The sequence below is a fragment of the Eretmochelys imbricata genome, chromosome 9 (genome assembly GCF_965152235.1).
Source record: "Eretmochelys imbricata isolate rEreImb1 chromosome 9, rEreImb1.hap1, whole genome shotgun sequence".
NCBI lineage: Eukaryota > Metazoa > Chordata > Testudines > Cheloniidae > Eretmochelys > Eretmochelys imbricata.
Genome location: NC_135580.1, coordinates 5128682 through 5149187, shown reverse-complemented (window position 1 = coordinate 5149187; position 20506 = coordinate 5128682). Strand labels below are relative to the sequence as shown.

The window sequence follows — 20506 nt, the reverse complement described above, 5'->3', positions numbered from 1 at the left end:
ACTTTAAAATATCTTGTTAAGTGCTCTACCACACTAAAGAGTCTCAAATCAGCATCTGCCTGCAGATGCTCAATCAAGTCTTCAATGCATTTTATATATTTTTAATATATCTTTAAGGTCTATATATATTTATATTTTTATATATATTTATATTTGATATATATGTATATATATATATATTTATATTTTATATATATATATATATATATATATATATATATATATATATATATATATATATATTTTACAACTCTGCCATAGATTCCTTCACCTTTGGTTAAAAAAGTTAAAGCCCTCTCTTCAATAGTACACAATTCTTTTCGTCTCTTTAAAAGAACACACATTTTGCATACAAAGAGAAAGCAAAAAAACCCCCAACAACACAAAAAATAAAAAATAAAAAAACCCAACTGTTCCCGTAAATCAGCATGACCTTCCTCATCTTCAGACTGTGAAGGTTAAACTCCAGAGTTTATCAACACTCCACTGGACAGACATTTTTTATACACATTTAAATCTGAATACGTTTTTTTTAGTTTCACATAACTGGGAAAAATAAAAATAAAACCCGTGTATTTTTTAATATTTTTTCCCACCTTCTGCACTATGGGCTTAGAGGCACTCCATCGTGTGATGAAAGTTTTAAAGTGTTACAAGTGTTACAAGTATCCTTTGGATATCTCCCCCCGCCCCCTTCCCCCAGACTCCCCTTCCCCTCTCCCCGCAGAGAAATCCACCTGGCTTTCAGCACGCCTTGGGCAGTTCTGGTGGCAGCTCGGCTGTCGAGACGCGATATTGCACCTTGGTGTTGGTGATGGCGCCATGTTTCTGCCGGAGGTGCAGCCGCAGCTGGCTTTTGTGGCGGAAATGCAGGTTACACTTCTCACACTAAAACCAAAAGGATGGGGAAGGTGCTGTTAGCTCAAAAGTTTACAGAGCCATATGTAACCTAGCCACATATATGCCCCCAGCAGCCCCCGCCCTGTCGGAGTTGCCTCACAATCGTTCATTAATGTGGCCTCGCAACATGGCGGGGGAGCGTATTTTACAGATGAGCAACTGAGGCGCAGAGAGGCTAAGTGACTTGCCCAAAGCCACGCAAGGCGTCAGTGGCAGAGCCAGGATCTGAACCCAAGGCCAGCGCCTGACCCGCCAGCCCACACTTCTGCCTCAATTTTAAAATATCTTTATTGCCGAGATGCTAACGAAAAGACGGACGCCATCTCCCAGCCGGTCACTTTAAACACAGTGAGTAAGAGTGATATGAAGCACTTGGCAGGTCTGTAGTGCCTCTGTCCGGGGACTCGAAATCTTGTCCTAAGCAAGGATTGCTCAGGACTCTCAGCACCCTGGACACCCCCTTTCTTCAGAGGGGGAAAAATGGCACCAGAGAGGTTAAGTGACCTGCCTGAGGCCATGCAGCAAGTCAGTGGCAAAGCTAGAAGTAGACCCCGGGGTCCTAGCTTGCCTGCTTTAGCCTCTAAACCAGAGTTCTGCCTCGCGTAAGACTCAACGTAGCTTTTTTCTGTCCCCTTCCATCCTAACTATTCCCACCTGCTGATATTGCGCAGGAGACTGTACGTAACAATCTCCATATGGGTTGGATGGGGGCTCCCAAGAAGATGCATGGGAAGTGGGTGCTACATGGCACGGGGCCACTCCAGGCCCCAGTCCCTCCGTGTCTTAGTAGCGTCTACTCCTGGTTAGCTCCAGCTCCTTGGATTGGAGGTTAAGCCCCCATGTTATGGGCCTCAGGGTTAAAAAAGCATCCTGGGCCAAGCTCACCCCTGGGGTAACGCCACCAACTGCACAGCAGCGTACCCTAACCGGTGAATAGCCCTCACTCCGTAGAGCTATGCCAGGGATGAGTTGAGCCTGGAGGGGACGTCTTGACACACCTCATCTCTAGCATCTCTCACCCTCCCGTACAGTAGAGGAGCAATGTCCTTTGTCCTCTACTGTGACGTGAGCCGAGGCCCTTTGAAGGAACGTGACCTTCTTCGGTTGGGGAAGGGGAGGAAGAGAAAACAGGTCAGGGCTGGTTCCAGATACAGCTCAACCCGTCAAAATGCCATCTCAGCAGCAGGCCTCTAATTTCCTGTGTACCGGAGGGTGGATGGGGAGGGGGAACGGAGAGGTGTCCTTGGGGAGAAGCCTGTTAAGGATACACCAGAGCTAAGACTGAACTGGTGGTCAGGACTTGAGCCATACCAGGGGTGATGCCAGCGGTCAGTGCCGGACAACCTCTCCCCACCACGGTACGTGGCCCTTATGGCTGCTAGGGAGTTCTGGCTCGTGGTGACTAGCACCGATAACGCCAGGAGGTCACTTACATGGTACGGTTTCTCTCCTGTGTGGATTCGAAGGTGACTTTTGAGTGTTTGCAGGTGCCGGAAGCGCGTGCCACAGATTTCACAGGGGTAGGGTTTTTCGCCAGTGTGGATTAGCACGTGAGCTCGGAGATGGGCAACCTGCCGCAGAGGAGACAATGTCAGAAAAGTGTCCCCATAGGCATGCTTGCCACACACACTTCACATTCAGACCAAGCTCCCCAAGCCACTCCTATCAATCCTCATGCTTCAGGGCATTAGCCAGACAACAGCTGGGGTCAGGAAGAAATCCTCCTCCCACCCACTGGCCATGAGAGGCAACACTGGACTGACCACTCGGTACGGCAGCTCTGATATTAAAGGCAGACTCTAAACCGAATGGATTTTTCTAATAAACCAGCTTCATCAAAAGGAGTTTGAAAAGCTGCCATCTCTGTGGCCAGAGGCTCTAACCACAAGCCCAGTCCTTATTACTCAAGTGACCATCCGAAGGGCCATCTTCCTCGAGTACGGAATCCTAGATCAGACTCCATGGGCATAAGCTAATGAATGTTTGCAGCAAAACCCTTTGAGAGCCCGAATGGCTGACAGCACACAGAGAAATGTAAGAGGCACAGATCTGTTTCATTGAAAAAAACAATGGACTAGCTTCATTGACCTGCCAAGGGCAAAGTTCCAGGGGCCTGTATTTGCCCCACAACAGCATGGGATCATCACCAGGCCCTAAGCAAGGAACAGTGCCCCCTTCAGGGCATTTCCCATATCACAGACATCCAGCAGAGCCCCAGGACCCAGAGCAGCAGGAAGACGCCTCCCACTCTCCAGGGGAATTGTAGAGCATGAAGCGGGATCCTCACCTGGACAAATCTGGCCCCGCAGGTCTCACACTTGTAGGGCTTCTCTCCGGAGTGGATGCGTGTGTGGGTCTTCAGGTTGGCCGGGCGGTTGAACTGCGCTCCGCAGATAGTGCAACGATATGGCTTCTCGCCTGTCACCCCGCCAGAAACAGAGAGATGCCAGGTTAGCACACAGTGTCCCGAGCGCCCCAAAGCTTCCACTACAGTCACTAAATTGCTATATAGTCCACAAGAGAATGGAAAAGACACGGGCCTCCTAGCAGCGCTGAACCTGCAAAGCCCAGGGCAGACTCCCTGCTGTGTTCCAATCCCTTTGCTCTGCTTTTGCTCCCCCTAGCTGGGAATTCCCTCAGTGTGTATGTGATGGGAGTCCCCAGTGGGGGCAGATCATACAGATCATGCAGATCACTACAAATCATAGTCCGGTCCTACGCCAGCCTCCACACAGGCACTGGAGGGAAGAGGCATGGCCACAGTATGGCATGCTCCAGCTATCCTCAGCTGGCAGGCGGTCCCTTAGGGGACCAGTGCATGTTAGAGCAGCCCTCAGGCTGCTCTAGCCTGCATACAGAGCTGGGTTAAGAGTCAGGGAACCTCCCGCCTACAACATTTGGGTGCAGCAGAGAATCTGCTCACTGACTGTGTGGCACACCCACTGCGCACTGGTATTTTTGGCAGGGAACCCTAGCCAGATGTGACCCTCTTCTCCTTCTCCCAGAAAGTTATTCATAGAACTACTGTCTGGCTCAGATTGTGAGGCACAGCCCTAGAAATCAGGTCTACAAAGGCAAGTCTGTCTGCTTTGCCAAACAGGATTAACTAGCCCCTCCTAGGCCAGCGACAAGCAATATTGACCAACTTTATACTGTAGCTGGGTGAGCAAAGCAAAGCAGATGAGATCTGCCTGGCTCTGTCGGTCTCTGAATGGTTTTAAATACATTTGATCCAATTGTTGGTCATTCCTTTGGCAAAGTGAGCAAGGCTGAGAGCGACAGAGGCTGGTTCATAGCCATGGAGTCAGTAGTAACTGCGCTCCAAACTATTCAGCCTCAATTATTCCCACCTGCCATCTACACAAAGGTAATCTTCATTGGATCTTTATCCTCCGTTGCATCCTTGGGATGGATACAGATGGGCTGAAAGGTTCATCGGAAGTTTATTTTTTTCCCCTCCTGCCTTTGTTTTTAAATGAAGAATAGCCTGAACATCAAATCTGCTTTTCCCTGATTTTGCAGGAAGATGTTTAAGGAATCTGAGGGGGATGTATATTGTGAGCTCTTGCACCTTACGGCTCCGATCCAGCACGTGTTTAGCTTTATGTGCTGTAAAGTCAGGCAATGTGCAATTCAGCCCAACTGATGGGGGAGGAAGGCTGGGTCTTTAACCCAAACTTCCTTTCTCCAAAGTGTTAGTTGGCCATCAATGTTCTGAGCGTTTACAGAAACAAGCCAAACCCGACCCAGGATTCTGAGCAGCAGCTCAACCCCTGATCCCTTCCTTTCTCAACTGGCTCAGACCATTTCAGCCGTTTGCCAGTCACCAGACTTTCTAATGGAAAAACCACCAGACTATTTATTTTTGGTAAAATAACCCCTCTCAGCCTCTTTATCCATCATAAAAAAAAAAAAAAAAAAAGTCCAAAGGGCCCCTTCCCTGCCCGAAACACTCTGAATGGAACAGCCAATACAGTTCACATGTGGAGAGAGAACCAAATGCTAGGCAACACCTCATAGTCAAGGATCCCAAAGTACTTTGCAGATATTAAGCTTCACAGCCCCCCAGAGGGGAACATAAGTATTTCCCCATTTATAGCCGAAGCACACAGGGGTTAAGCCATTTCCAAAGGAGCAGAACCCAGGAGTTCAGGCTCTCAGGATGTGGCTGAAGATCCACGACCATCCCTTGTCAGGTGCTGGGGTGCTTTGCCCTTCCTTGCATACCCAGTTGCAATGCCCCAGTGCCGGATACGGATTAGGCCTGCATGCAAGGCAGAGCTTTCAGGGCCTTGTGTGCTTTTCAGGACCTGCTTTGACACATTGCCATGGGCTGGCACCAGGAGCGCCGGGCTGTACCTGTGTGAACGGTTTTGTGGCTGGCTAGGTTTCCCTTGTAGCGGAAGGAGGCCTGGCAACGGTCACACTTGTAGGGCTTATCACTGTGTGCCTGCAGGGAGTGCCTCTTGAGAGAAGCCTCTTCAGAGAACCTGCAGTCGCACTCATTGCAGAAGAAGGCTCCGTTTTCTGTCGGGGACAGAGAGAGAGGCGGGGAGAATGAATGAGATCAGCAAGCACAGCAGCACACGGGTCGCCTCCTGTATGGACGGGGCCAAGGAGCCCGTGGGGAGGGGAAGCCAGCGTGCCAAAGCTAAAGTCTGTTTCACGGGGGTTCGATGGAGTTGGGGAAAGCAGCACTTCCACCGCGTCCGTTACACTTTCCTTCATACATACACAGCAAAACAAATCACCCGTGGGGCTAGCCAACAACCAAACCAATCAGAAGTAGCGTCTTAGTAAATAGGAAGCAGAAGGTGGGAAGGCTGCCTCATGATGGTGGTTTCACTGTATATGAATTCAGAGTTCTACTCATTGGGGGAAACTTGGGTTTTGGGCAGCAAATAAAATCTTCCTTTTCCCCCCACTGAGTTGGAGGATGGGGGCAAACAGATTTTTACAAAACGGAGTTTTGTAAGCCTCTTAAGAGCATAAGAACGGCCATACTGTGTCAGACCAGAGGTCCATCTAGCCAAGTATCCTCTCTTCTGACAGTGGCCAATGCCAGGTGCCCCCGAGGGAATGAACAGAACAGGGAATCATCAAGTGATCTATCCTGTCGACCATTCCCAGCTTCAGACAAACCGAGGCTAGGGACACCATCCCTGTCCATCCTGGCTAATAGCCATTGATGGACCTATCCTCCATGAACTTATCTAGCTCCTTTTTGAACCCTGTTACAGTCCAGCCCTCTTTATCCACAATTGTTCGTCTAGACTAGAGACAGTTCCAAGGACTGATGAGTGAGGCAGATAACATGGCCAGTCCAAGTGTGGATCATTTCTTTCTGCCGAGCTCAGTCCCCCACCCTGGCAATTTTGATTGGGTGTGGCATTCTTCACATCCTGTTTTAAAATGTTGGGAGATGATAATTACTCTCAACTAGCCCAAGCTGCCTTGTTAGAGGCAAAAACCAATTCCCATGAATGCTTCGTTCAGCCAGTTAGCAGGGGGTTTGGAAAGCACTTTGAGATCCGCTTGGAAAAGAGATGGCCTGAACCATTGAAGTTCAGATTCAGAATTTGGGTTCAGCCCATTGTAGAGACAGACACCAGCCTGCCAGCCTGTATGCAGGCTCAAACATGCCCAGAGTTCTGGGGGTGCTGCGGCTGGGCCCCTCTCCTATGTGGCATTGGGGGAGCTTCATCCCACAGGTTCCATGGCGCCCCCCTCTGCCAGCTGGAAGGGCAAGTGCGGGAGGATGGATTCTGGACTTACCACAACTGGAGTCAGAGTATTCGGAGTGGGTTTCGCCCATTTCCTCTCCGAAGGTCGAGCCAGGGGTGTGAAGGCACATCTCAGAATGCTGGGGGGACTGGGAGCCGCAGGAGCTGCATTTTGAGGAATGCAGGTACAGAGGGGACTGCCCCTCACTGCTCTGAGGGGACCCATCCAGGGATCTGTGGAAGAGGAGCAACGCCCATCGGAAGGCTTTAGTGCCATAAGATCACAGCGCCTCCTTCAGCGCAGGCATGAAGAATACACACGCATTGCCAGGTGGACACTTAAAGGAGCCTTAGTCGGGATCAGGGCCCCATTGGGCATTCCCTCTACAGGGCATTCAGCAATCACACTTCATGCTTTTATAGTGCCCATCCCACAAGGATCTCGCCGCACTTTATAAACGTCCCTCTCGGGTAGGTAACAGAAGAGTAAACCGATGCACAGGGTTTAAGTGAAGTGACCACAGCCACAGAGTGAGCCAGGACTCCTAGTCCCTAATGTAACCATCAGCCTATGCTGGGTGTGGTTAAACATTTGGGAAACATACATTACTGGCTAGATCCTCAGTTGGCATCAACTGGCGAGGTTCCATGGAACTCACTGATTTACACCTGCCGAGGAACTGATTCACCAAAACTAGGCATCTACCCAAAGCATTAATAAAACCGAGCAGTGCTGCAAGGAGTCCCGTTTCCTCCAGGGGGTTTGCCTTACCTGTTCACAATGTTGTTGAGCCTGCTGGCTTGTGGGATTGTCGAGTCTTCCCCATTCAGGCTCAGCTTGGTTGGGGACTGGACGTCTAGATTCTCCGGTTCCATGGACTGCTGGCAAGCCGACGCAGACACGTAGGAGTGAGGGGAGAGGGTCCCCGCTTCATTCTGGTCGGCACCGTCTTGCTTGGTGCTCTGGTTTAGGTTGTTGAGGACAATGAACTTGTACTTCTTCCAGTTGCAGGCTTTGGGGTCAGTAGGGCTCTTGGTACCCAGAGAGCCAGAGCTTTGACCGATGCGGGCGTTCTTGCTGCTGCTGGACTCGGTTGGCGAGTTGGGTTGGCAGTCTGACTTCTGGGGGCTCTGGGGGCTGATGAGACCCTTTCGGTTCACTGGTGTGTTGGTTGGTTCAAAGTGCTGACTTATCTCGTCTTCTGAAGAGGTCCGCTCTTCTTCTTTGGCTGCTTTGTCACAGGCAAAGTAGGGATTGTTTCGGACCAGAGGTGCGACGGGCTTAGGGCCAGCGGCTATGCTGTAGTGCATGTCACTTCTGGCCTCTTCGGCAGCAGCCTCTTTTGGAGAATAGATGGTGGCGTGGCACATGTTGGCTGAAAGGTCGGTGACAGCTCTGGTGTAGTCTGTAGGGATTGTCCTGGAGCTGTCACATGGCAGCATTCTCTCCTTTGGGAAAGGGTTGACCCTCGAGACATCCGGCAGGGGGATCCTCGCCTCTCGCAGCTCGTCATCTAAGAGGAAACCGTTGACTGGAATGGGGTTGTATCCAGTGTAGGAAAGGGGCGATCCAGACAGGCCACTGTACAAACTGGAGGCAAAGGCCCTCCCATCGCAGAGAGGCGTGTTTCGGAGAGGCATGTTGTTCTCGGAGACTTCCCGGCTCCTGTAAGCCATCACTTCTGAATGACTCAGCATCCGGCCTGTCAAGAACTCTTCCCTTGGCGTCTTCATTGCAGAGACCACCTCGGCTTCACTGCATGGAGACAAAAGGAAGGGTGTTATGCCTTATTCCCAGCCTTTGAAACGAGCTATCAAATGCGTTGGCAATTCCACCCTTCACACCCCCAAAATACAGGCTCTCCAACTCAGCCACAGGTGTCTCACCTAGACTTGACAAACCTTCGGCAAGTATCGACAACGTGCTCCATCTGTAGGTAGAGCGCGGTGGTCATGACGGCCATGATGTTGCTTTCCCTCAGGTTGAGGCGGGAGGTGTACATGAAGTCCAGCAGGATGCAGAATCCCTCGGGATTGATGTCTGGGGCCAGAGTGATGATGTTCAGATTGCACTTTAGCTGGTCAGTGAATATGCTGTAGAAGAGGCCGCTGCAAAGGGGAGAAGGGGTGGGAGGGGAGAGTGAACCCAAGTTGCAAGATTTCAGAAGAAGAGAGGGGGAGAGAACTTATTACAGGGGTTCTCCATCGGGACATCACGAACTCTCAACCTCTGCCCTTCCTACATTGCGACGCTGGAAGATGGATAGGAGGCTCGCCCCAGGGAGGTCCTGTTATGGAAAAGGTTGAGAACTCTGATCTTAGTTAATTTAAAGACCCTCCATAGACTTCCCCCATGGAAATCCTCTCCCTCCCTCCCATGTCTCCTCCCTCCTCTGATCTAGCATTAAATTCTTCCACGGGTCCCCCAAATTACACCGAGTGCAAGTGCCTTCTCCTCTGCAGCTCCTGCCACCTGGAGCAGCCTCCCTGCATCTCTGTCCTTCCATGCCAACGGCCTCTCATGTCCTCCACAACAGCGCCACCTGGTCAAACGAGGCCCCGTGACAAGGCCACGAGAGGTGGCGAGTGTTTTATTTACGGTGTACAATGGCGAATGGGTTTCAGTCAGATGCCAAGCATCGGATATTCATGGATGTGAACACAGGGCTCAGACAGGCAGCGCTGGACCCTGGGACGTCAGGCGTGCTCTTTATCTGACGGAACAGCGTGTGCACGCAGAGGAAGGAAAGGGGGCTGGGCGGGGTGGAGGAGAAAGCGACCGTGTCATTAGCCCCTCTTCACCTGCAGGCCATGAGGACAGTTTTGTGGGCTCTGAACTGTTCCCGGTTCACGATGATAACAACATCGGTGAGGATATCCCGGCTCCGAAGGCGGTTGAGATTGAGAAGCACGTCACTTGCGTGACGGGTGAACTGGATGCAGCTGTCTGCCTGAGAGGCCATCTTGACTCTGCCTGAAAAAGGGAGAGAAAAAAAAAAAAAAAAAGATAGGACCATGAAGTGACTGAGAAAGCACCATAAAGCAGGGCCAAGAGCCTGCCATTGGTCTACTCCAAAGGGGCTACCCTGCAAGACAGTGTTTGGTTAGGGCAGCAATAGACCCCCCAGCGAGAGAAGAAACAACAATAATCTAGGATGCAACCACATTTCAGCTTCCATCTGTAGTGGCCATGACTGGAGTGGATTCAGCATGAGTCCCAGACTCCTAGCTGAAGGATGAACACAATAGGACCTTCCTGGGGAATAGGTGGGCAAGCTATACCACCTCCCCATCACACCCCAAGCCTGCTCCTGCTCCCACTGTGGCCAAGCCAGCAGGAGCCGTGCTCAGCTCCATTGGAAGTTGCTATTTGAAGATCTCAGAGGACTAGCAGACAAAGCAAAGCAAACTCTGCACACTAATCTGCATTATTAGATTACACACTTTATGGTTTGGTCCTGCAGCTCTGATACGTGCGTCATTCCCACGGACGTCACACAGTTGAGTGGGCAGCCAAACTACAGGATCCAGCCATGGAAATTAGAGCTATTCATAAAGATCCCATACAAAGCTACAGGTGCTCAGTGCTTCTGAAAATCCGGACCAAGGGGTCTCTAGTGGGGCACCCAAAAATCTGTGGCCACTTCTGAAGATGATTTGCCCAGGGTCACTAATCAGTGGCTGCATCAGGAACAGAAAACCCAGGTCTCCGGACACCCAATTCCCTAGAATCTAAATCACCAGGAATTCTTAATTCCAGAACTCTGTTCCTCAACAGTTCTTGATGTGAAGCCTTCCAAAACACGTTCTCTTTGATCAAAGTTGGAGGGTCTGACCCAGGCCTTTCCCAAGAAGCTACCATCCAGCACCTGAAATTCCACATTGGAATTTGATTCTTAAATGCCAAATTCCTCAATGACAGGATTAGTTCCAGCCACTGTTCCACTGGCGGCGGTGGGATATGAATGTGTAATTTTGTGCAGAGCAGCCACTCTCCTGAATACAGATTCTGGCTGGGCCTAATGAAACATTTCATTCAACACATTTAAAAAGGCATGAAATTAAATTTACATACCCAGTGCCTCAATTCACAGCCCAAAAGTTTCTTTCAAACCTACAAAGCAAGCACAAGAAAACAAACACCAGATTAGTTCAGAAATGTAAATTGGCTGTGGTAGGATGCAAGCTTGTTGTTTTGATGTAACATCAGCAGGATGCGAACTGAAGCTAATAGCACTTCCCCTCTCCAATAAAGTTAATTTGTTTCTCCCAGTACAGCATGTTCTTATTGCAGCCACAGGCTTTGGGAATCTAATCATAGACTCTTCCACACCCTCTACCCCAAACCATAGGTGTATGCCAAATAGCCTTTCATATCTATGAGTCAGGGACTCGAGGGTAGCTGGGGAGGGTACAGGAGGAGTCAAACAAGAATTCACTCACCACTTTTTTCAGATATGCCTCTCCCCATCCCCAGTAGTCCCACTCCTTTCTTATCATCTCATTGCATCACACAGGGCTGCAAGACGCTCTCCCCTCCCCTCTTTCATTCTCCCCAGAAACTGAAAGGGGTCAGGAATCATTCTCCTTAGTAGCCATCATTCTTCTGAAGATTTCAAAGCACTTTGGAAATATGAAACACTAGAAATTGCTAAAGACTGGGAAACTGAGGCACTGAGAGGTTAAGCAACTTGATCGAGGTCACACAGCAAGTCAGTAGCAAAGCTAGAAACAGACCTAATCCCTTCTTTGACTGCCAAAAGATGCTCTTTGCCTCCACCTGCTGGCTTTGGGGAGTTAATGCAATGGGGACAGAGAAGAATTTCTTCTTCTTTCCACTCCATGCTAAGAGAATTTTATTTTTCTTCTTATCTACATGAAGACAATTACTTTCCCCCCATAGTTGGCTTTTACATTTAAAAGAGGGGGAAAGAGCATCATAGCTGTTATTTGGCTTTTCAGATATAGCCATAAACCTTTCCAAGCCCCAAAAGATGTGTACCCAGAGATTTATGGGGAGGAAGATGAATTAGTGTGATTTTTAACATGCTAAAACAAATGCATGACATTAAAATCCATTTCATACACTCAAATGAGGTGAGTCTCCCGAGCGCCTCTGAGCCTCCCTAACTTGAAACTCAAAGAAGGTGACTCATTTCCCAAATACTGCAGACTCTGACCTTTTCGCATAGCCCTCTTTGCCAGCCACTTTCAGCGTTCACATGAAAGCCAAGAGATTTACAGACTCTGCTAGCAACTGGCCTTGCTTCAAAATTCCCACCCCAGTGGAATGTGTAAGTGATGCACAACCGGGTCAGACTCTGAGCTCAGTCCTTTCAGCGTAAATGCCAGGCATGTCTACGAGCTACTGGAGTCACAAGAGTTGTCCCTGAGATCAGAACAGGGCCCATTTATAGGCTACGACATGGGTCTGAGAAGTACAAAGCTCACCATGAATGCCAACCCCTTCCACGCAATGCAAGAACTTCCTGCAGTGGTAGAATTCTTGGACAGGGACGGGGCAGGAGGGCAGCCTGCCCTGGGTGCTACTTGGTCCTTTGTCCCAGCCTGCTGCTGCCCCCCCAGCACATCTACATCACCCATCCAGTCTCGCTGCCCAACCCATCTTGGGTCCGCCCGGCTGCCCCTCTGCAAACCCACCGCTGGCATGGAAGAGGCTCGTCTAGAAAGCAGACAAATCTGGGCTCCTGACAGCCAAGCAGCCTTATCCAACAAGGGACCATTGCATTGAGCTTCACACCAGGATCTGCCTTCAATCTGCTGCTGTGATTGAGAAAGACGAAGGCGCTCCTCCCCCCCGCGACACACCCTTTACCCACCCACCCCATATTAATCAAGCCAGATGCAAATGAGTGTCGTGTCGTCCCCCCCCCCCCCCCCACACACACCGTTTGGTCTTTGCAGTCACCTGATCATAAGACAGCACAGTTCAGCAACAATAAAGAGACGGTCAAGATTTAATGGCTGATAGTTCCTTCACCACCCCCCTCCACCCCGCAACTCCGATATGAAATCTATTACCCCCCCCCCCAAAGCCAAATTCTCACGCTCCAGGGTTCACCCCACCAAAGGTCACCTTTTCTGCACGTGGGGGGGTGGGAAGGAGGGGATCCGCTTCCAAATAATGCTTCCCCTCCCAGGTCACCCTCTAGCCCTGCTGATGTAAGGGAGGGAAAAGGAAATATCGCCCCCCCCCAGCACAGAGACACCCCCTCGGAGCTTCTCTTTCCCACGGTACCTTGCAGCCAGCTGCCGGCCCCAGCCCAACCGGTGCGGTGTGAGCGGCCGGGCGTGCTCCGGACTGGCTGCGTTTACACGGGGAGGAAATGCCCCCCCATGGCCAGTTCGCGCCGGGGAAGGGCACCGCGCTGTCATTCCGGGAACGCGCCGGGCTCCGGCTCCCGGCAGCCCTGTTCTAGGAAGAGAGGCGGGAGCCGAGCCCGGGGCACGGCGAGCCTGGGGAGACCGTCCCCGTCGCGGGCCAGGCTGCAGCCCTTTGCAACGCGACAATGGGGGGGGGGGGGGGGCTGGAGCCCAGAGCCCGGCGTGGGGGCGCCCAGGGGCCGGCCCCCCCACGTGGGCGAGGGGGCTGGAGACACCATTGCTCTGGGGCTGGACCGCTGCTGAGCCCGCAGAGGGGTGGAGGTGGGGGGTCCGCCGCTTAGGGGCCCGGCCAGCTCCGTCCCCAACCCCCCCCCCCCCGCCCGCCCGCCCCCCCCCACAGTCCCCAGCTCCTCCCCCTTGCCGCTGCACCGTCCCCGTCCTTGGCAGGAGGCTGGTGGATCAAATCCACCTGCAATTAAATAAATAAATAAACCACCACCTACACTGGGCGGGGGGGGGAGGGGAGGGGAGCGCGGCGGCACCTCGCCCCCCGGAGCCCTCGCCAGGGCCAGCCTGCGACTGGCAGGAGCTCGCCCCATCTCTCCCTCTGCAAGCCACGGCAGGCTGATTCGCAGCGAGCGAGCCGGCCTTCGCGCCGGGCTGCGACGCCCCTCTGCCCGCTAGGGGGCGCTCCGCCGCCAGGCATCAAAGAGCCACCCGACTCCAGCAAGGCACAGGCTTGTAGCATCAGCAGAGACAGCCGCGGGGGTCCCTGCCATTGGTCTCCTGGGGGCAAGTGACCCAAAGCAGGGACCCCAGGGTTTGCCATCCCCTTTGGACCTGCCCGCTAAGCAGAGCCCAGAGGGCACCGCAGGGAGTCCCCATTAGTAGAGGGGAAAGTCACCCTCCTGGGACAGAGACCTCCTTGCCAGCTCCCTGGCTCTCAGAGCTTTCATTTCTTACAGAATGGCATGAGATCAGGGGGTTGTAAGAGGCCTTCAGCTGTCAGAGCATGGCTTTATTAATCTAGTAGCCTCCTGGGGCTAGGCCAACACCCGTTTTGATTAACAACAACAAAATAGAGAAAAAAATCTCTAAGAGTTAAATACTGTGTCAGCGTAAATCAAAGAGGCTTTGGATACTCTTCCCCATCCCTTGTTCCCTCTGGCGACTAGGTCACTAGCAGCATATTAAGCATTCTGTGCTCTTTCAGTCTGGTCCCATTTCCTGCCAGCAAACAATTGTTTCTAGGAAATGCAATATATTACAGGGATGGGTTAATTATCAGCATTTGTAACCAGGAAACCTGCATATTTCTTCTGGCACTGCAAGCTGCTACAGTGTATTTTAATGTCTTGCTTTGAAGAAGAGTTTAAACTGGTTGCACTTTTGAATGCTTGGAAATGGCCCAGTTTCTAGTCTGCACATTACTTTACTCTTCATTTAAAAATAAAGAGGGGGAGGGGGGAAATACCATCTCAAAATCCTATTGATACTGCCAAAATCTTGCTTAGCATTAATGAAAATAGAAAGCCAATAAGTGTCCTTGGAAAGGGATGAGTGACCCTTTTTTCAGTGCTTCCAAATCCATAAGAAAGTCCACCCATTCATTTTTAAAATGAATACAGAAATGTTATTTCAATTGAAGTGACGCCAGGGAAAATGTGGCCCATTATCTCAAACATCACATACTATTTAAAGTGGCTTAAAAGAATACATTACTGTAACTGCAAGTTTGGACTGTGGACACATATCCAGGTATACTCCAGCTCAGACTCAGCAAATAAATTTAGCCCTCATAGCTGCTCCAGTGGCTATTAGCCCACACTACATTTTTGAAAATAGCATAGCATGGTGTATTTGGGAAGATGCCATCCATGTAAGTTATCCTACAGAATGACCAGTCCTGTGACTCAGGGAGAAATGTCTCTCCTCTACGAGCAGTTCTACAGTGCATTAGTCAATAGCCTCCCTCTGTGGTCAGTAAAATTCATGTCTTCATTGTGTCTGATTGATAATAAATGTAATTGGAGGTGAAGAGACTAGCCTACAACACAGGGATGGGGGAGAAAGCCAGCCACTATCCCCCACCCTCCCTTAGAAATAGAATTTCCACATGGGAATTACAGTTTTTGCTGTAGTTCTACCAACCACAAGAATGGTTTAATAATAAATCTAGGGCAAAAATATGGGTATTCTTCATAGAGGAGATTCTTGTTCACAGACCCTGTACTTAACAATAAATCCAAATGAAAGACTGCCAAGTCAAATTTTTCCCCAAATTAGTTTTTAAGTAGGCCCCACTATTTTTTAAAGTTTCAACTAAAATTGTTAACACCTCCCCAGACAGTGTTTGCATCCAAAATGTTGCAGCACTAGGAGCTGAAACAGATGTTACCTTGATCTTTTTTGTCCAAGAGGATAAATGTAACTTGGCTATTTAAATTATTTTATCTTGCTCCTCTAAAGTCCTTGTAGCACATTAAGAAAATGTTGCTTGAAATCAGATTTTTTTTTAAAAACTTGGCATTATCTCAATTAAGTTTTGCCACCTGCATTTACATTGGTATTTGGATAACATATTGATAATATACTATATTTCTTAAGACTTTCTTATAAACTAGTAGGTTGCTGCCATGTAGGGTGACTGAAACCTTTTTTTTCAGTGAATGCATAATTCTGCAACACAAGACAACCTATATTAGGCAATGATTCAGGAACAGTAGAGGAACACCACAGGCAGGAAATATTTTACATGTGATTTCATGAAAACATTCAGACAGAGCTCCATATGTAAGTATCAATAACATTTTAATATGCACTTGATTGTTTTCAGCTAGGCTAGTCAATTTCTGTGGCCCTAGATGGGTCTCTGTAGTCTTCATTGCTGACTTTTAGCGAGCTAGGAATTTTTTTTAAAGTACTGCATACAACATGTTTTTAATTTCCCAAGCTTGAAAGATTAGTTGCAACCAGTCACCAAAAGGAATTTTAAGAACACACCACTAGATGGCACCCTTTAGCTTTGTCGTAGAGATCTATTTCCCTTGGAAAATAAAACGCCACAGCTGAGGCTGGAAAACATATAATTTTGTCGATGTAATTCTGTTCCTCTTAAACACACGTCTGAGCAACATTATTATTTTTTTTTACAAGCTTTTCCATCCTTGCTTTTCACAACTTAATGTTTCTGCTAGGCTTATTTTAGACTCAGACAGAAGTCTTCAGTCCTCACTATCCAGCATTTAGGCTAGCTGGGAACACTAGCAATTAAAAAAAAAGAAGAAGAAAACACGCCTTTGACTTGCTTTTGGTGTTCTCTTTGAGAATCAACTCTCATTCAGAGTTCTGTCTCTTTAGAATAATAAATAACCAGTGAAATACCATTTCTTCTCTGATTATTGACTCAGACAGTCAAAACAGGGGTGGGTGGGAGCGGACTTGATTTGAAACATATCCCAAGAGATCTTTGATCTATTTTGCCCCCTCAACATTGAGCATTTCCCTACAAATGAAGACTATTCTTCCTGGAACAATGAAAGAATCCATTCTTCTGGAAGATCCTTACACAGCCTTTGAATATTTTAAATCACTGATTACTTGACAAAGAAAATTTGAGGGCTTTTTTTTAAAAAAAAAAAAAAAAAAAAAAAAGACTGGATTGCTGGTTAAAACACACAGTTGTAATGCAAACTGGAGTTCTTGCCCTATGAGAAAAAGTTTTGCCTTAAAATATTTTTGAAGAGATTTCCTAGCTGTAAAACAAGCCCTTAAGGCTTGCTGGAAGGAAGTCTGTATTTATTCTGAAAGCACTTATCCCATAAGCCTTTAATACAATATTGTGAATAATCATTAAATTTTAAAACCTCAGGACAAGCAGCAAGATGGTGCTTGATGACAGTAAAACATCTTCTGGAGTCAATGAGAATTTTGCCCCAGTTAGAGGCTGCAGGATCCTTTTCTGCTTATCAGTGTAGATCTCCTCCATTCCCAAGCCAGTTTAGTGCTGACCCTGCTTCCAGTGAAGTCAATGGCAAAACTCTCACTGATACAGGCTTCTTCTCTCTCTCTTTTTTTTTTTTTGGTACTTTATTTTTAAATCAGATTTACCTGGTGTATAAACATAGCCAGATCTTGGGTTGGATGCCTTTTAAAAGTCAGATTCTAAGACTGGAAGAGAAGCCACACATTTTCCAAAAAAGGTAGGATGTTTTTATTTCCCTACTCCTCCTTCTCGGCCATCAAGGCTATTTCATAATATTTCAAAATATTGTGACAATAAACAAAACCCCCGACACATCCAAAAGGCCATTCCCTTTACAACCGAGAGAGGTCGCTGCTACGCCACACGCGACTACTTAAACCACTAAGTTTTCACAACAAAGTTTCTCCGGGGTGGGAGGGGAAAGTATTTTGACATCAAGTCATATCTGTCATTTACACAACTAACTGGAACTCTCCAATAAAACACACACACACACACACACAGACTGCACAGACCCCAGCTTGCCCCCCATTCCTCCCTGCCAAGCAGAAGCGATTTGTCTTGGATCCATTCCTCTGGAGAAGGCACTCCTGCCATTAAAAAAAAAAAATCCCTTGAAGAAATTAACAAGGTTAGGTGTGAGGAAAATGAACCCTTCGCTCTGTGGGCACTGGGGTTTGGTCGACTTTCTCCCCCTGCGTCTCCTTATAGAAATACAGACGGGTTTTCACCACCCCTCTCTCATTAGAATTGTCAAACCTCAGCAGCAACCCCTTGACGTGATTCCATGTGTCAACAGGGATCGGATTTCAGCCCTGGCTGGCTGAACTAGAGAGATTTCTAAAGATTCACCCCCCCACCCCCCAAAGTTTGATACTTTGCACCTTGTATTCGAGAGAGCAGCGGGTTGGGGGGGTTGCGCGCACTCTTGCAAAGCTCTGAGATTTCTGATCCCTCCCCCACCCCACCTTCCCTTTTCAAACAAACCCGCCTGCTCCTCTTTGCTGGTGCTACCTCCAGGAATAGCGTGTGGAAAGGGGCCAGCTGGGACAGCAGATTTACGACCGCCAGTCTCCACGCCAAGCGCGCCGTGGTAGTAAACGGCGCGGAGAACAAGCGGAATTGTCCCCGGCTACTGATTTCTTTTTGTTTTTTAAACCCCCCCCACTCCGGGAAGAGAGCGGGCAGCCCGTCTCCACGGGCCCTGCAATCAGCAACCCTGCTCCGGAGCCATCCGCGGCTCGTGTTTACATTCCGCAGCAGCCGTGTCTTGGGCGTTTTGAGGACATAAGCTGCACTCAAGGAGACCATAAACTAATTGGAAATCCATTAAAAGATTACACGGGTTTCCTGTAGGACGCTCGCCCTCTTGGACACGAGCCCTGGGAGATTTCGCTCCCTTTGCACCTGAGTTCTGAGCCCAGAATTATTTCGTAAACGCTGGTTTGACGGACTTTCCCCCCTCAAGCTGGTGATAATCCAAATTATATATATATAGTAAATCAGTAGCCAGATTTTTTTAAAGCCTCCTTAAAGCATTTATGTCTTGGTCAAAAATACTTTTATTTCTCTGTCAAAAAAAAAAAAAACAAAACCACAAACCAAACCCAGGATGGGGTCATTATTCTATGAAATACAAGCATATTTCCTAAATAATTACTCTGCTTTTTTAAAAAGCAGAGAGTGGACGTTGTCAGCTCAGACAGGTAAGAGTTAGTCGATCCAAGCAACAGTCACTTCGCACAATTACTTTGGGATCCCCCTCAAAATCTCCCGCAAGTCTTATCCAGCAATCCTGTTTTTTTTTTTACCGCTTGGGCAGGCAGGACTAGACAGCCACAGGTTGCAGAATTCGCGAGCCCTTTTGCAAAGTCATCTATTTGCATTGGATTGGGGAGAGGGGAAAAACAAAAACAAAAACACACCACACACGCAACCAAGTTGTGTTGTCAACGCCTCCCCAGCACAGTCTAGAAATAAAATCGGGAGCGTTTTTGTCCCCCGCCGCTCCTGCCCTGTGCAAACACCCTGTCTAGTCTGAGCCCTGGTGCACGTGCCTTTCCTTATCAGCCGTACAGGTTCCCCTCTCGGAGATTTTGCACCGTGGAGGAGAAAAACAAAAACACACAACAACAACGCAGCCATTAGGAGACAACCTTAAGTCACGCAGCACCCAAAACACCACAACATTTACTGCCACACACACCCCCCCCCCCAGGCCAGCGATCTCGCTCCCACCTTCCCTCCCCTGTCCTGTCCACACCTCCCCATCGCCGCGAAGATCCCAGACCCCACATCCAGATGCGGCCGCAGGTGCAGAGCCCCCTCCCCCCGGGAGGAAGGTTCTTCCCCAACCGCAAAGAAGACAGTGGATGCTAAACATGTTTCCCACGCAGAGACAACCACCGTGCAAATCGCCGGGCCGCGAACACACACAATTCAAGCCCAACAGGGTGTCCAAGCGACCGCAGGGGGAGGCAGCGGGGCTCCGGGGCCAGGGCAAAGCGGCCGAGTTTTGCTGGGGACATTTGTTGTGGCAAATCTCTGCCCGCTGTCACCTAATCGACTCGGAGAGGCCGGTGGTGGCCGGGCGCCAGGCGAGGGGCGCCTCGGCCAAGACAGGCGAGCGAAGCAGCGAAGGCGGAGAGACTCCGCTCCCCGTCCGCGGGGGCAGGGCGAGAGGCAGCCCGAGAGAGGGCAGCCGGCCCCGGGCGAGCCGCCACATCCTCCTCCTGACAGCCCGGCCCGGCGCAGGAGTCAGCCGGGAAGGGAAGCAGCCCCGCGGGGCAGCGCAGAGCCCCCCCGCCGGAGCCGGCGATCTCCGCCGGGCACCCCTCCCTTCCCCGCCGGCGAACACTCCGGGCTCGCTCCGCGGCGGCGCCTCGGCCCTGCCCCGCAAAAAGAAAAAAAGGAAAAAAAAAAAAAAAACACCAAACAAAACACACCAACCTCACCCGCACCCCCCCAGCCCCCAAATAAAACCACGCGAGGCCCCCCCCCACAAGCCCCCCGGCCGGCTCCGCGCCCCGAACACCTGCCGCGCACGGCAGGGAGGGAAGGAGGGACCCGGGGACGGGGAGAGAGGCGCCTGGGAGCCAGGGGCAGGCGCCTGGCAACCTCCAGCCTTAAAGGGTAAAGAAGCAGGAGCGGCGGCGGCGGCGCTAGAAGCGGCGGCGGCAGCAATCACCTGGTCTCCGGGCTTTCCTAGAAACTCCTTGCATCACCACTTCTAAGAACCCCAGTTCTAAGAATCAACAGAGCTCAATTCTCGGAATTTGAGCTGCCGACTCTACCACTGCGCCCGGCCCAGGGGAGGCCACATGCCACCCTTCCCTGCCTCCCCGCTCGCTCCGCCCTGATCCGCCCCGCCCGCCCCCTGCCGCCCGCCGCCGGGACCCCGCGGAGCCTTTCCGGCCGGGGGCCCCCACCCGGCAGCGGCGCCGCCGGCGGGGGCCAGCGGCCGGGGCCGGGGGGGCTCCCCCCGCGGCCGGTGGTAGGCGCCGGTCTCTGGAGTCACGTGGCCGCCTGCCTTCTGTGACGTCGGGGCGGCTTC

At 50.3% G+C, this 20506-nt stretch overlaps 1 protein-coding gene across 5 annotated transcripts; it reads right to left on the bottom strand.

Moving 5' to 3' along the window:
• Positions 1-718: 718 nt before the first annotated feature.
• On the bottom strand, positions 719-20244 carry BCL6 (BCL6 transcription repressor). Of its 5 annotated transcripts, none has more exons than XM_077826732.1 (10): positions 20141-20244; positions 10699-10737; positions 9426-9597; positions 8511-8732; positions 7396-8379; positions 6676-6857; positions 5260-5427; positions 3188-3318; positions 2334-2471; positions 719-888 (listed from the first exon to the last, which is right to left on the bottom strand). In XM_077826732.1, the coding sequence occupies exons 3-10, from the start codon at positions 9584-9586 to the stop codon at positions 745-747; spliced, it is 2130 nt and encodes a 709-aa protein (XP_077682858.1). In that variant the 5' UTR covers positions 9587-9597; positions 10699-10737; positions 20141-20244; the 3' UTR covers positions 719-744. The 5 variants fall into 5 exon arrangements, with proteins under 5 accessions (XP_077682858.1, XP_077682861.1, XP_077682859.1 ...); XM_077826735.1 differs by having other exon boundaries at positions 8526-8732; XM_077826733.1 differs by lacking the exon at positions 20141-20244 and adding an exon at positions 11067-12395.
• Positions 20245-20506: the final 262 nt, after the last annotated feature.

What these genes read in the sequence shown, in the direction of transcription:
- BCL6 (XM_077826732.1), bottom strand. Translation starts at nt 9,586, where the DNA reads ATGGCCTCTCAGGCAGACAGCTGCATCCAGTTCACCCGTCACGCAAGT. An exon ending in CGAAGGTTTGTCAAGTCTAG is followed by an intron (nt 8,380 to 8,510) that starts GTGAGACACCTG and finishes GTCTCCATGCAG; the next exon opens with TGAAGCCGAGGTGGTCTCTG. An exon ending in CAGGAGAGAAACCGTACCAT is followed by an intron (nt 889 to 2,333) that starts GTAAGTGACCTC and finishes TTTTGGTTTTAG; the next exon opens with TGTGAGAAGTGTAACCTGCA.